The sequence below is a fragment of the Felis catus genome, chromosome D4 (genome assembly GCF_018350175.1).
Source record: "Felis catus isolate Fca126 chromosome D4, F.catus_Fca126_mat1.0, whole genome shotgun sequence".
NCBI lineage: Eukaryota > Metazoa > Chordata > Mammalia > Carnivora > Felidae > Felis > Felis catus.
In genome coordinates this window covers 17817347-17833803 of record NC_058380.1, presented here as the reverse complement: position 1 = coordinate 17833803, position 16457 = coordinate 17817347, and the positions used below count along the sequence as shown (strand labels likewise).

The following is a 16457-nucleotide window of genomic DNA, read 5'->3' as shown; positions in this document are numbered from 1 at the left end:
GCCCAGAGCCATTCACCAAGTAGGGTCTCGGTGAATACCTGATGGGTGAATGAACAAATGCGGCTAAGTATGAAATAATTCCAGATACATACTGGTCAGACCATATGAAGAGGAGATATTCGCATATCGTGGCCCTCAACTACTGCTTTCTGATGACGATTAGAAATTCCTCCCCTTCACTATCATGCAGCAAATTCAAAGATTCATGCTCTGCTGAAGGAGGTGGGGAAACGGAACTGAAGAAAGGCAGATTTACTGTAGACCGAAGGAGCCACAGCCCTCAGCACCTAAAGCAACAGAGAAACCTACCGAAACTTCTAACCCTGGAAATAAACGAAGACCTCCAAGTATTAGATTAAATTAGAAATGTTCATATGCACATATCTGTTGAGCTGATTGTAATTTTTAACTGATTATTTTTTTAATGTTTATTTACTTTTGAGAGAGCGAGAGAGAGACAGAGTGGGAGTAGGGGAGGGGCAGAGAGAGAAGGAGACAGAGACTCAGAAGCAGGCTCCAGGCTCCGAGCCATCAGCACAGAGCCCGACGCGAGGCTCGAACTCACAGACCACGAGATCATGACCTGAACCGAAGTCGGACGCTTAACCGACGGAGCCACCCAGGCGCCCCTTTAATTGATTACTTATCAAGAAGCAGATATAGGAAGAGAGCACACAATTATAATAACGGCTATAATTATCTAGCACCTAATATGTAGTCAGTTTTATTATGCTTGGTGTTTTACAGGTTTTACTATTCGTTAGAAGCATTATTATGATTTTAGAGATTAAAAAAAAAAGCACTAAAGCTCAGAGTAGTTAGGGCTAAAGATTATGAAGCTAATTCAGGAGAACCAAGGGTAACTGTCAACTCTTCTAAACTATAAACCCACTGCTAATTTCCTGATGCCAAGTGACTTCCATTCAAACAGAATTATCCAGCTACAGATCCATGCTTAAAGACAGATCCATCAATCACATCTATAATGACGGTCTAATGAGCAGAGAGGAGATCTTAACCCCAAATGCCTGACGACACGCTTGTGTTTGGCCAAAAAGACAATCAGGCAGCTGAGAGAGAAGGGAGGGGGACATCTGAGGCCCCAGGTCACTCTCAGAAAACAAAGGGAGGGGATGCTGGGGTGGTGTCCCTCTGTTAAGTGCCCTGTTTCACTGTCAAGACCACAGATGTAAGCACACGTCTAGAACAATGCCCGTGTGCGCCAATAGTTAAACCCACGCTGCACTCAACGAACCACGGACGGTACTTCGAATGGGTCAACACAGGACACGCTAAAATCTGCCAGAGTGAGCAGGACCCTGGCCATGCTTCTCGAAAAAAACAGGTCTTGGGGCGAGCCAAGTTTGAAAGGAAGTCTCGCATAAGATATGGTTTTCACAAGGCAGCCCGTGAAAAGCCCTCAAAGCCAATACTCAAAGAACTGTCTGTGTTAACGACAGACTCCGTGGTCGGCGACGTTGGCCGCATGTCAGACACACCCTCCGAGAACAGTCACCGTCACCACGAGGGTTTCAGTGCAGAAAATCGTGTGTAGATTCAGATAAGACCGTCGAGGGAACAAAACATTTTTGGCTTCTACCTATCGCCCCTCTTGTCCCTCGACATCCTGCACAAATACACTCCGGGTGTGAACATGATCAAGTCTTGCCTGTGTATTTCCTGTTTCTCTTTGCTCTGCACACATGTTGACGGGATAAATTAAGCCAACGGATATAGTATAGTAGGATTCCCCTACGTGCTTGCCTTGAAAACCCAAATTTCTTCCAATAATGCCACTAACATATGAGACAACAATTTAAGGATACTGTGAAATTTGCATGTGTCAACGCACGATTTTGCCCCAGAAACTCCAGGTGAACGGAGCAAACGCACCTAGCTCTGTGGGACTACACGAACCCTGCAGGGATGCACACCCCAGGATCACCATCGTCCACGCTTGTCCACACCTGCGGCTGCTAGTCCCTCTTGGATTTCAAGCACCTCACCTTCCGCTTCGCGGTAGCTGGCAAGTTGTCATATTTCCGAAGACCATCCTGTGGCGGGGGGGGGGGGGGGGGTGTCGTCTGTTCTGTTTACTTTTCCCCTCACCTCCCAACTGGCTAATTTTCCTCTCTCTTCTTTGTTCTTTTTCAGAATTTTAGTCTTTACCTCCGTTGTTTTCTCTTGCACACAGAGCGGCAGGTACCTGAGCAGGAGTCGACGGCGTGCATTGTCTCAAATTAGAACCCTTTGTGTGAAACTCACTATAACTTTAAGCAATGTGATCTGGACAGGAATGACTAGGACTGAAAGAAAACTATCCAGTGTAATTTAGGTCCCTTTCTTCTTTTGTTTAGAAGGTTCTGCAAATTCTATCCAAATCGTGATATATATTACTGCTTTCGCCACTGAACCCGAACTGTACCATTTACTGAATTATTAGCAAACAGCATATTTTCCACAGTAACATTTTGAGGCTTCTTTGTAGGTGGTGAAAAGAGAAAAAGAAAAAGAAAAAAATAGAAAACCCCACGTACTGTCACAATTATCTAGGTCAGATGGTTTTATCTAAACTTATTGACTGACTTAATCAAATAATACTGAGAAATTTTTCCCTAAAGAAAGACAAGGGCTGGAAATAGCACATAATAAATGGGCAAAACACTTCTCTTTGCTACTTTTGAGATCCTAAACTAAATCATGTAAGTAAAAATTGAAATGATAGTATTCAAATCACAGCATTATCCTGGAGGAGCTTTGCGGTTAAAGGAAAAAAAAGCTAATGTGATCTAGAGATTAGAAATATCTACTAATCCTTTAAAGAATCTGGGTCATCTTAAGCAAGAAAAACCGTTCCCACTTACTTTCTCAAGAATGTTCAGATATCCCAAGGTATCGAATGGATGTGCATTTTCATTTGCTCTCACAAAAACTACTTTACTAGCTGGAGAGTATGAAAGTGGTTAAATGGGTTTCTATGGCTCTTGACTGTGAGGATATAAAGGGTAATGGGTTCTGTACACGGCAAACCTTATAGGTATTTCATGTATATTAGCAGAAAACACAATCACTACAGAAGAAAAAAGAAGCAAGTGAGAAAGCCCCTGGGAGAGACCTTAAGCACGGCAGTGAAATTTCTTGAGTTTAATAGAATCAAGTAACTCTTTGGGGGTACGCTTTGTTTTGCCTCTCACTTTGAACCCCTGCCCCAGCCCCCCAAAATGGGTCACAGGCCAATTACCTCTTGGGGGGGGGCAACATACCCCAACTGTGCCCTCGAGAGATAGAAACACTGAGTCTTGCCCCCACGGTTTTCTCTGCAACCACTCTTACAGTATAGACCACCCCTTTTCACGACCCAGAAGCCTCAGCACAAAAAGACACTTGTTCACCTTGGAGCAAATTTACGGATCATTTGTTACCAAGGATTTCCAAGAAGACACTCCCCTCATCAAGAATAGAAAACAAAAATCTTTGGCGGCCACGCACCAGCCACCCCTCCGCCAGGCCTTACTTGTTCTCGTTGCTGGCATCGTAACGAGGCATTGGGTCCAGATCATTCCCGTTCACGTCACAACTCGCCAGGGCATCCTAGAGCCACAGAGGAGAGAGTGCAAGGAGGAGACAGACGTTTAGTAATTAGCCATTAACCTGAAGGCTCATGCATTCTTAAACACATTTCTGCAAGCGAGTAATTAGATTAAATAATACGTTCATGGTCCGCTGATGTCAGGATGCCTTGTTCAGTAATAATCAGTGTCATATTTTTCTCCTTAAGGTCAGGAAATACTCTCCACAGACCTAGGAAGAACACAGACCATTCCTGCCAATACATCTTCCCTCATATCTAGAATGGACCCCTCGCCCGATTCCTTTGAAGACGTCCGCAGGGACTGCCTTTTCGGTCAAGAATTCTTGGGCTTTCTAGAAGCAAAGTGATTTATTTCCCATGAGTTCTCTCTCTCTACCTTGTTTCACTTCTTAAGTTCTTTAAAATTCGAAGATTTTTGAAGGCAATTCACAAACGGTTGGCAAGCCAATTAAAAATCAATGTTAGAAATCTATTCTAGTCGGTATCATGGTACCTCTATTAGGCAGCATTTGCCTGGTTTCAGAGGTCGTATCTACCATAAAAGAATCTGTCCTCAGAGTTTCCAGTAATACCCAATCACCTTTTGCTCCAACCAAAATAATGAACAAAGTTTTATTATATGTCAAGGTTTCAAAAGAAGACAAAAGTAGCTGTGAAATCGAAATTGGATCTGTTCGCTTTTATTTTTAATTATTTTTTTTAGATTTTAAGTTTATTCATTTCTTTTTGAGAGAGTGAGTGAGTAAGCGGGGGTGGGGTGGGGGTGGGGGTGAGGGAGAGAATCCCACGCAGGCTCCGTGCAGCCAGCACAGAGCCCCAACATGGGGCTCGAACTCACGAACTGCGAGATCATGACCCGAGCCAAAAACTGGAACTGGACACTCAACCAGATGAGCCACCCAGGTTCCCCTGTTTGCTTCTATTTTTATTATTTGTTTTTATTTTAGAGAGAGAGAGAGAGAGACTGGATGCAAGCAGGGGGCAAAGAGAGAAAGAGACATACAGAAGCCTAAGCAGGCACTGCACTGAGTATGGATCAATCCGACGCAGGGCTTGATCCCATGACCCTGGGATTATGACTTGAGCTGAAATCAAGAGTCAGACGTTCAGCCAACTGACTCACCCAGGCACCCCTAGATCTGTTCGCTTTTATTTATTTTTTTTTTAATTTTTTTTTTCAACGTTTATTTATTTTTGGGACAGAGAGAGACAGAGCATGAACGGGGGAGGGGCAGAGAGAGAGGGAGACACAGAATCGGAAACAGGCTCCAGGCTCTGAGCCATCAGCCCAGAGCCCGACGCGGGGCTCGAACTCACGGACCGCGAGATTGTGACCTGGCTGAAGTCGGACGCTCAACCGACTGTGCCACCCAGGCGCCCCTGTTCGCTTTTAAACGCAATTGTGAAAAATCTCCAAATTTCTACATTTCTAAATTCCCAAAAAGAAATTACCGGCTTATTTCATCACTCAAATTTATGTCACTGTAGGTAGCACTAATTTAGAATGCTCTGGATTTTCCCATGCTTTAGGGTAAGGTCTACAGTATTGGTAAAAGTAAATGTTATCTTTGTTTTCTATCTTTATCAAGGCTCTTGTTTCTGAAACTAACTTGTGGTACACAGAGTCTGATGTTTGGAGAAATTAAGCAAAATACACAGGACATATAAAGGTGGTGGGTAAGTCCCTGCTTCTTGTACAAAGGCGGCCCCGTAGCCCCCCGCAGTGGTCACTAGAGTATCGAGTATAACTTCCTGATTTTCCTCGTAAGGAAACAGAGGCCTAAGACAGGTTGAGTAACTTGGCCAAAGGCGTGAAACAAACCAGCCTGTGGAACCAAGACTGGAACCCAGGCCATCTGCCTACCCCCCGACCCCCCGTCCAATGGGCTTTTTCCAGCTTCACCAGCTCCAACATCAAGACAAACTGAGAAGGCACCGGTACCGCTAATCACAGATACATTCTGGAGCATTCTTCCCAGGAGGAAAAAATGAAAAAAGGCAAGGAATGCAATCGCAATTAGAGTAAAGCTATCTGTGTTTACGCAAATACATTCCTAGGCGGAGGGGAGCAGGAACACCCTATAAAAAGCACACTGTGAGTGACAGGAAAGACTTCTCTGCTGAGAGAGGTACCCACAGTTCTGTTCTCTTCTAGGACCCGGGCTCACTCACTGTGGCCTTCAGGCCTCCATTTCTCCCCTATCATCCGAGGAGACTGAACCGAAATTTCTTTCTAGCTCTCAAATTCTTTGCTGTGAAGAGACAGCGATGTCTGGGTGTGCTCGGCGGCAGGGTGAGACAGCCGCTCAAATGTTTCGTTCAAATAAGAACTGAATGAATTTGCAGTTCCTCCCTCTCTCTTTTTTTTAACCCGAGGGACAGTCCTCTAGTTTCGGGGCGATCGTTTCAACATTTCATTGTAAAAAAATAATCTGTGAAGTCCCTTGGCGGAATTTTTTTTGAAACCAAAAGGGCAACGGGGTGGGACACCGCGAGGGAAGGTTCTGGCGCAAGGCGACACGGGGGGGGGGGGGGGTTGCGTGTGAAGGAAGGTCTTCCTAGGTCAGAGACAGGGGTGACTGTGAGCCAGAGCTGGTTTCGGAGGCGCCAAGGGAGTGACTCGGAGGTCTTTTGTTTGCAGAGATAAAAATGGAGTCTCTTCAGGAAAATTCATTTAAGTGTCATGACATGAGACGGAGCACATGAGAAGGCAACATTGCAGAGGATGGGGCCGTTTCTCCCAAAATGGTTTGTCAGTAGGTAAGAGAGAGACGCGGAGGAGAAATGGGCACAGGGGCACAGGGGCACGGTGATCCCCGGGGTGCCCAGAAGCCAGGCCTTTCCATGCCGGAGGAGACAGAGATACAGGGAGATGAGATTTCAAGACGGCATCATAACCCTGTCTCTGAAATGGGCCTCAGGGAAAAGGTCAGGTCCTTTCTGAATAAGCCCAAGACAACATTCCTCAGGGCCACTCTGTGCCACCAGTGACCGAAGAACACGAGAGAGAGAGAGAGAGAGAGAGAGAGAGAGACAACAGGCACACCGGGAGGACAAGTCCTTTGTGCTAACGTGCATGGGGAATCTACGGGCATGCCCCGTCTCGCAATTCTCTGCCAGCTCAGGGCACAGTGTGACGGGCTGGGCCTGCTGAAGTCATGAACCGGAACATGGAAGGCAAAAGTCTGAAGCGATGTGGTCCACCCCCTCACATAGCTCGGGGTGGGTCCCCTCTGCAAGCGGGGGACAAGGCTTCCCACCCTGGCCCACGACTTTTCCTCCTTTAGGGTCAATAAGGGTTCTGCGAGGGGCAGCCGACTTTGCCACAATTTAGAGCTGCTTGTATTCCCGGGCATAGGAGAGGAAGCTTGCAAGCGGACAGAAAAGTCACCAATTTTAAGAGAAAACGTTTCTTCAACACCGACATGAAAATATAACTTAGGAAGACTCAACGCGACCCGACCTTTGGAATCAAGAGGAACGGGGGAGGAAGGGAAGGGGAAGGTGGGTGAAAGCAGTTGAAGGGTACAAGCCACACAGGGGTATCAGTGCTCCTGGGTGGCAACAGAAAAGAGGTCCGAGGAAAAGTCAGAAGACATGGGTCTGAGTGGGATCCACCTGGAGTTTCTGCTGCGCCTACATGGGAATCAGGGCTGTATCTGCAGATTAGTGGGGGATCGTTGTGGGCTCTCTGTACCAGAAGAAATATTTCAAAGAGAACCCTAAGGTGTCAGGCAACACAAATTGAGGCCAGACAGAGAATGGCATTGTTGCGAGATAATTGTGGCACTTTCGACAAAACTTGCAAAGGGGAAGCCAACGGAAGGAATGATCTTGGAGAGTAGAGGACAGAGGGTTCACTGATACATTTCCAGGCAGTGGGTTTCACGGTGGTAAAGGGGACCCAGAGGCCCTAGGGGCAGAAACTGACCCCAGTGTTAGGTGGGCACCGGGTATCGAAACCAGGATTTTCAGGGCAAGTACTGAGCCTCAGCACTTTCACTAGGTCCGTGGTCTTGGGCTCATCCTATACTCTCTGGAAGTCCTGGAATCACTATTCCTTCCTAAGGAACTGACTGCTGCTTCCTAGGAGTAGTAGGAACGTGATCATTATTGTCCTGTGAAAACGGAGAGGAAGAAAGGGACTGGCTGGATAACTTGAGAAAAGTTCTAAGCCCGCTTTTCTCTATACAAGAGACAGAGCGCGTTGCCTGGCTGCGTGGACGGATCACTGAGAAGAGCGGTCATTGTCAGTGGTGACCGGTGTTGGTGGTGGGGGTTTCTGCTGCCTTCTCACCTGCATTTTGTCATCAGAACATCAAAGGCACCTGCAAGTGGAAAGCGGGGTCTCCTGCTTCCCGCGTTCGGAGGGCGTGGTTCATCTAAGACGAAAGCACTACTCGGAGCCTACCATCTCCGTTAGCTGCATTTTCCCACCGTAGCCCCCCTTTTTGCTAATCCTGACACGAGTCCCCTTGTTTCCACGGGGGAGGGGAGGTGCTCCGACCACAGCCCACACTCACATAGTTCTGCAGCAGGTCCGGATGGGTTCTCTCGATGCCATCGTCCAAGATGGTCACCACGATGTTCTTTCCCGTGTAGCCTCTCTTCCAGGCTCCTTCGATATTCATGTCTGATTGGCAGGGATGCGTGTTGTCGCTGCAGTGCTATGGAAGGAAGACGGAGAATCAGACCGCGCGGATTACCGATAACTGGAAGGTGCGCGAATCATCTGCGGGTCGAGATCGTGCACTGAGTTAGCAGAAACCCGGTGCCCGCCTGCAGAGCAGGAGCACGGGCCTCTAGCACAGTAACAGGAGGAAGTAGGAAGGGTGGATGTGGGGAAGGCAAGCGAAAGAGAAATCTCTCCCGCCGGCTCTGCCCTGTCCAAATACCGTACATCCTTTGGGAAAAATGGAAAAAAAGAAAGTATATCCCGACAGCAGAATAACGGAAGTATCACTTGATTGTTAGCATGAATCGATGGCACACGGGAAGGCATGGTGACATTTCATTTATAAACTCAACCTAGGTAACTAAAGAACATGTATTTTATAATTTCTTCCCCAGGCACCTGGAAACCAGGCTAGCCAAAAAAAAAAAAAAAAAAAAAAAAAAAAAAAGAGAACTCAGGCAGCTTCTGGACAGTGTCAGCCAGAGGTGTGCTACCATGAGAAACTCATGGACGGGAAGAAAAATAACAATTTTGTTGAGCTGCTTTTGATGAATTCACCACGGCGGTCGTACCAAAATACGTAGGGGGCAAACACACTCAGTCAGCGGCGCTTTGAGAAGGGAAAGAAGAGTCCAGACAGGTAACACGCACAGGAAAGGCGTGTGAGGGTTCAGAGGGCAGGCTGGAGAAACACGGACGCTTAGCACGTTACGTATCGTCATTTCATTCCACGATGGCTACAACATATAAACACATCAAGAAATGCATTGACCCAGGGCCTCCTCCTGACAGGCCAGCATTTGACCAACCCATACAGTTGCCTCCTCGGAGCGTCTCTCTCTCCAATGTCCCTCTGAGTGGCGTTATTTCCTCGGTAGGGAAACAAAGGGACAAAGATGTGCTGTGACTTAATGCCACCCCGGATCCTACCATTCTGGATCTTCACGAAGGGGAAAAGAATGCAAGCTCCAGAGGCGCTGGGCATAATGGAGATCCGGCTGCCATGGACTCGTGTGGCGTACGTTTTATTGAGCACTTACCCCCCCCCCCCCCGGGGTATGGCGGTAAACGAGGCAGATGAGGTCTCTGTTCCGATGACCCCTCCAAAGAGGAGACAGACACAGGTAATGAAGAAAAAAATAAGTAACACCATTCAGAGCCCTCCGTGGCTTTTAAAGGAATTAAAGAGGGTGATACGATGGTGAATGCCGAGGGACACCACTCTAGGCGGGATGGGAGGTGGGGCCCTTGGTCTCAGGAAGTGAAATCAGACCTGATGCCTGATTGGTGAGAAAGGGCTGCTCTGCCCAGAGCCTACAGCTAAGCGTGTCGGTAGAGGTCACGATAGATGCAAGGGTAATACAAGATGGCAGACAGCTTAGCACATTGAAGAACGAGAAACAAGGTGGCGTAGGGTGGAAGCTTAGGGACCAAGGGAAAGAATGGCTTGGAAGACAGCCAGTTAGAAGGGGGAGCGAGGTCAGACCATCCATGACCGGGCTTTTGTACTAACTGCACGCTGAGTAAATGGAAGCGCACCTCTCTCCAAACTTCATCCATCAAAATCCGACGCTAACGAGAGACAGATACCTCTAACAGCCTGTGACATGAATTTGCAAATTTATTCTCCAAATGAGACTGCCTTTTATTGACTGTTACAAACACACCTGAGTGGTGGATTCATTCTAACAAAGGGCACACCCATTTTTCACCACAGATAACATCAGTTTCACAGAGAACGGGGGCTCATCTATTTTATGAACACTTGTCTCTTTTTCTCACCGTCTGGACTTCTTGCGGACACGCGAGGCCCTACACACACGCGCGCACACACACACACACACACGCACTCTACTACGGCACTGACCCAAATTCCGTTCTCCCCGCCTGCCCCCAGTTTTCCAGGCATACCTCAGCACCCACCTCTTCCCACAAAGACTTCTCATGTCCTTCAGCCCTCCTCGTCTGTCTCTTCTCCTGCCCTGAACTCAGGGGTGGAGACAGACAGACACATACACAAACACAGGCTGCCCTACACAATCCGACTCCTACTCACTATATTCTGTTGAATCGTTGTTGACTGTTGCCTCTTGCGTGTGGACTTTGTCTTATGGATTGTGGGCCCCTACAAGACTATGCATTAAATGAAGCCCGACCTAGGATTTCGGGCAATATCGGGCTGGTCACATGCCAGAAGTGAGGGCACATCCTCAACCTTATTTCCAAGTGCACCGCCGCGATTAAACTCTCTGCTCGGACCTCGTCAGAGATACCTAGGCAGCTAATCCTCGGTTAATGGAGACGATCACGAAAGGAACAGTGTAGGTTTCCGAAATGCCTCCGTTGTCCAGAAGTCTCATTCTGGCCAAGAGTGTGGGCCTCTCCTCACCGAACACTGTAATGTAACACAAAGCAACCTTGACAGGTTTCCATTTCATTTTCTCTTTTTCAAAACCTGTTCTGGCCACCTGTGGTATCGTTTGCGAAATGAAATAATGTTAATGTGGCCAAGAGGTGGGCTGGAGGAAGGAAATGCGCAGGAAATGGGTAACCCACAAATGGGATAACCATCCTGGAGTGGAGGGATGCTGCCTGAAATTGTAATTATGAAAATTGAAGAAAACCAGCCGTCTATGGAAAACATGTGTGTTAAAAGTGAAGCAATTAGGTTTCTTTCTTCCACCTCTGCTTCCGTTGAATCTGACTTTAACAGATTAAATATTTTTGTGCCACCTTTTCTTCTTTTCATCTGCCAACATGGAAGGGGAGGGAGAGGAAATAGCCAATTGATACTTTCATTTGGATAATCTAATACAGCAAGGGGCCAAAACGTCAAAGGAAAAAATAAATCAGAGCCTGGAGTGTTTCTTGCAAATGAGTAATTAGGTCAGAGGACCCTTGAATCAGAACCCTAAATTCTGAATGGGATCCTTAGATTTTTAACACATGTTTATATATATATATAACATTTATTAATTTTTGAGAGACAGAGAGAGAGCATGAATGGGAGAGGGGCAGAGAGAGAGGGAGACACAGAATCCGAAGCAGGCTCCAGGCTCTGAGCTGTCAGCACAGAGCCCGACGCGGGGCTCAAACTCACGGACCATGAGATCATGACCTGAGCTAAAGTCGGATGCTTAACAGGCTGAGCCACCCAGGAGCCCCTTTAACACATATTTTAAGTGTTCCAGACTTCCAAACATGTTCCTGATATGGTTGCTTCATACAACCAAGGTATCCAAAGAGCAAAGACTGGAAAATGTTGATGCGAGCCAACAATGACCAAAGATGAGAATTAATCACTTCCTTAACCGCCTTGTTGAGATGGTCTTTGAATCGGTCTCTCCCTGATGTGAATCTGTGTTACGGCATCGCCCAAAGGCAAAAGGGACTTAGAATAGCCATGATTTCCTCATAGTCAATCACATTGAGATCTCTGCCAGAGCTGAAACTAAAGACTGGTTTTTGAAATTGTGTTACCACACATGCAGTCCATAGACCAGTATTCACAAAAGAGGCCAGTCAGACCCTTCTAGCTATCCGAAGTTGATGAAAACCACATTATGTACGCAGTGTATGCAACATGAATTATTTATAGTAAACGTATGCACCTTCAGTTCTGAATAATGTACTGCCTTTCCGTGATGGTCTATGCACAGGTGACTCAACATTTAGACACAACACAAAAGGGAACATACCTGCAGAAACAATGATTGCCACCTATGTCTCCCACTTCCTCATCCATAAAAGCTTTTATTCTTTTTAGGAATGAAATTTTAAAGAGTTTGCTCTGTGAGTTTCTAGAAATGGCCTTTTCCACACCAGGGTTATGAGCCATTCTGCTTATAAACCACTCTGCGTGTGTCTGCTTTTCTTGTGTCCTCATAAACACATCACAGTGTTTGCTCATCGAAAGAACAGTTTATCCTGAAAATAAACACCTTTGCTATGTTCTCACCATTGTTTTTTTTTGGGGGGGGGGAGGGGCAGAGGGCTACTCTCAGCGTCATTCTTTTTAAACTTCTCCAAGTTCTGAGGGTCTTCACTGGCCTGCCAAATTATATGCTCCCAAGAGCCATTAACATTGAAGTCATCTACTGTTCACTGTTACCAGCACAGTGGCTGATAAGACTGCATCTCTGACAACATAGTGTTAATAAAGAAATACATAAAAATTCTGCTTCACAGACAAATTCAGAAACCCATCTAGTCAACTGAGTAAAGTGTGCACATACTTGAAATTCTTTGTAGAATGTGGAGTCCAAAAGATGCAAGAAATTGCAAACAAAAAACAAACACTAGAATCGATACTCCCTTAAGGGGAAATATAGCTGACACCTACAAGATCCTTACCATGGTCAAGCATTGGACTAATCACTTTTTGTGGTCTAAGGCTCAGAACAACTGTTTGAAGGCGGTCCTTTTATCGTCTGCTGTTAACAGATTTTAAAAAAATGGGGCTTAATCAGTCTAGGTAACCCGTCTGAGTTCACACCGCTGGTCATTATTAACATGAGGATTCAAAAGGAAGCTGTCTGACACCAGACCATAGGGCTATGGAAACTCTTCCGTTAAAACAGAAGGGGCTTAGAGGAAGTCACAACACACACAAATCCATGAGTAGATAAGGAGTAGATGTTGGACAATGGAGCACCAGTAAAGAAATTCAAATCACAAATCTCACTTGCCTTAGCACTGTGATCAGTGCATTCCAGTGATAAGGTAGAAAGAATACAGATGAGTAAGACTTTAGGGACCTAATTTTTCCTAATTCTACTTATTCCAATACATCTTTAGGAAGTCACCTAATAGTTTCAATTTTAATTTTAATAGTTTCAATGACACAGGGTTCACTTCTTTACTAAATAGCCAATGATTGCTGGTAAATCAATTCTTTAATAAAAAAAGAAAAAAAAAAAGGAAGCTTGGGCTACATGCCTGGCTCGGTCAGAAGAACGTAAGACCTCAATCAGAGCTGTGAGTTCAAGCCCCACATTGGGTATAGAGATTACTAAAAAAAGTAAACTTAAAAAAAAATCCCTTATTTGTAGCGTTTGCCAATTTCCATGGTGTAAATCCTCACATCACGTGCAGTTTTAAAGCACGCTCACAAAATCCCTGAATCTCTAACAATAAGCTCTCATGAGCTCTTAGAAGGCAGATCCGACAAACCACAGGAACGACTCACTCCACTGTTAGCCTTGCTCCATTTCCGATGACGTTGTCCCTTCCAGTGGGTCTGACATCTGCTTCCCAGTACTTGGGAACTACTGGTAAGTACCCAGGCATCCTTGTCCCCTTCACAGTTTTCAGACAATCATTTTACTACTTCTTGCATTTATTTGGAGAGGATCTTTCTTTACCCTTTCTTTCTCAAGGCTACCTCAAGAAGTTGGACTTTGGACTTTGGTGGCCATAAGCTGATGGGCTCTTCTTGGGATACATGAAATAGAGGTTCTGTGACTCCAAAAACAAAGAGGACTTCACAGATTTTTAAAAATCTCAATTCGGCTAGGGAAGTCCTAAGACGGTTACTATTAGGAGTCAATTTGATGGATTTCAAATCCTTTGTTATCAAACACATGGTGGGGGGTGGGGGGGGGGAAGGATGCCCCTGGCCAAAACAGATCCAATGTCCAATTATTCGAGGACGATTATTCAATTTGTGGATTTTCCAGAAATTCCAAGGAAGCCCAATATGTTTCATTAACACCAAACTTGGCACAGCAACTATTACAGCTGGGGGATTCAGAAGAGGAAAAGTTAAATCCCACCTCTGCTACCTTCCAGCTACGTGATTTTGTCAAGTTCTCCTACATTCTTAAACCCGACTTGGAGTTTGAATGCAGAGAACTGCCATAAAGATTAAAGAAGATAAAGTACATAACAAATGGCCTCTGTTATTGCAATCATGTTGTTGATGAGACCACAGATATAGGAGACACGAGTGTTCCTAATAGTTAAGAAAAGAACACTAGTTAGAAAGAGAAAGAGAGAGGGGCGCCTGGCTGGCTCAGTCGGTTGGGCGGCCGACTACAGTTCAGGTCATGATCTCACAGTCTGTGAGTTTGAGCCCAGCGTCGGGCTCTGTCCTGAGCACTCAGAGCCTGGAGCCTGCTTCCGATTCTGTGTCTCCCTCTCTCTCTGCCCCTTCCCTGCTTGCTCTCAGACTCTCTCTCTCTCTCTCCCAAAAATAACAATAAAAAATAAAAATAAATTTAAAAAATTAAAAAAGAGAGAGAGAGAGAGAGAGAGAGACAGAGAGACTACCACAAAATAGTAAGATAATGGTTTTCTTCATTGTCTGGAAACATAGATCATACAAACTTGAAAGGGCAACTGAACGTTTGCACGGGTAGCTGGGAGGACCTGAATATTTTACATTTGTGGCTGTGGGTCTAGAGACTAGGGATGAGGTGAAGGAGTAGAGAGCAGTGTCCAACTATTCTCTTTTACATTGGTCAGATGGCCTCCTAGGAATCTCCTAGGAATCATCACACATTTTTTTACTCCACACATTTATACCAATATCCCAACCCTTTGAGAACCATGGTTCACACCTACTATAATTCTGACGGAGGATCATTTCCCAGTTACAAAATCTCAAGGATGTCCCACATAATACCAAAGAAACATCAGAAAAGAGCAGATGTTAGGAGAAGAAAGGCTGTGGGATGTAAAAATGCTTATACAGAGGAAAACGAGAAGAAATCCAGTTCTCAGAATTCTACTCATAACGGAGGGTCAAGAAATTGAGTCAGTATAGCCGACTGATTTTGACAAAGCAGTAAAGGCAATACAAGGGGCCAAACACAGTCTTTTCAATAAACAGTGCTGGGACAACTGGGCGTCCACGTGAAAAAAGTATACCTAGGGGCGCCTGGGTGGCTCAGTCAATTAAATGTCTGGCTTCGGCTCACAGTTCGTGGGTTCAAGCCACGTTGGGCTCTGTGCTGCCAGCTCAGAGCCTGGAGCCTGTTTCAGATTCTATGTCTCCCCCTCTCTCTCTGCCTCTCCCCTGCTCGCTCTCTCTCTCTCTCTCTCTCTCTCTCTCTCTCTCTCTCAAAAAAAATAAATAAATAAAATAAATAAACATTAAGAAAAAAAGAAAAAAGTACATGTAGACACAGACCTTACGTCCTTCACAAAAATTAGCTCAAAGTGGATCAGAGACCTAAGTGTAAAATACATAACTAATTCCTGGAAGATAACACAGGAGAAAAGCTAGACAACCTTGGGTACCATGACGCCTTCTTATTTTGTTTTATTTTTTAATATGAAATTTATTGTCAAATTGGTTTCCATACAACACCCGGCGCTCATCCCCACAGGTGCCCTCCTCAACGCCCATCACCCTCTTTCCCCTCCCTCCCACCCCCCATCAACCCTCAGTTTATTCTCAGTTTTTACAACACGAAAGGCACAATCCATGAAAGAAATGACTGAAAAGCTGAACTTCATCAAAATTAAAAACTTCCACTCCGTGAAAGGCAGTATCAAGACGATGAGCAGACAAGCCACAGACTGGAAGAAAACATCTGCAAAAGACACATCTAATAAAGAACACATCCAAAATACACAAAGAACTCTTAAACCCAACAATTAAAAACAAACAAACCACCTTATTAAAACATGGCCAGAGACCTTAACGGACACCTTGCCAAAGAAGAGATACAGAGGGCAAATAAGCATATGAAAAGATGTTCCACGTCATTTGTCAGCAGCAAAATGCAAATAAAAATGAGATACAACTACCCACCTATTAGAATGGCCGAAATCCAGAACACCGACGCCAGCAAATGCTGGTGAGGATGTCCAGCAACGGGAACTCTCATTCATCGCTGGCGGGAATGCAACATGTAGCCACTTTGGAAGACAGTTTGGCAGTATATTACAAACTAAACCTCCTCTTTCCGTACAATAGTTACACTCCTTGGCGTTTACCTAAGGAGTTGAAAACTTACGCGCGCGCGCACACACACACACACACACACGGATGCACATGGATGCTTATTACAGCAGCTTTATTCATAAATGCCAAAACTTAGAAGCCACCAAGATGGCTTTCAGGTTATGGAATAAACCAACTGCGATGCATCCAGACAATGGAACGTTCCTCAGCACTAAAAAGAAATGAACTGTCAAGCCATGAGAAGACATGGAGGAAACTTCCCTGCGCATCACTAAGTG

At 45.5% G+C, this 16457-nt stretch overlaps 1 protein-coding gene across 9 annotated transcripts in view; it reads right to left on the bottom strand.

Annotated features, from left to right (window-relative positions):
• PCSK5 (proprotein convertase subtilisin/kexin type 5) overlaps positions 1-16457 on the bottom strand; it is a 461238-nt gene that overhangs the window by 322073 nt on the left and 122708 nt on the right. For all 9 annotated transcript variants that reach the window (XM_023243354.2, XM_023243355.2, XM_023243356.2 and 6 more), the window contains 2 exons: positions 8116-8259; positions 3515-3591 (listed from right to left, as the gene is read on the bottom strand). In XM_023243354.2, coding sequence (XP_023099122.2) covers positions 3515-3591; positions 8116-8259 — 221 coding nt within the window. The remainder of the gene's footprint in view (positions 1-3514; positions 3592-8115; positions 8260-16457) is intronic.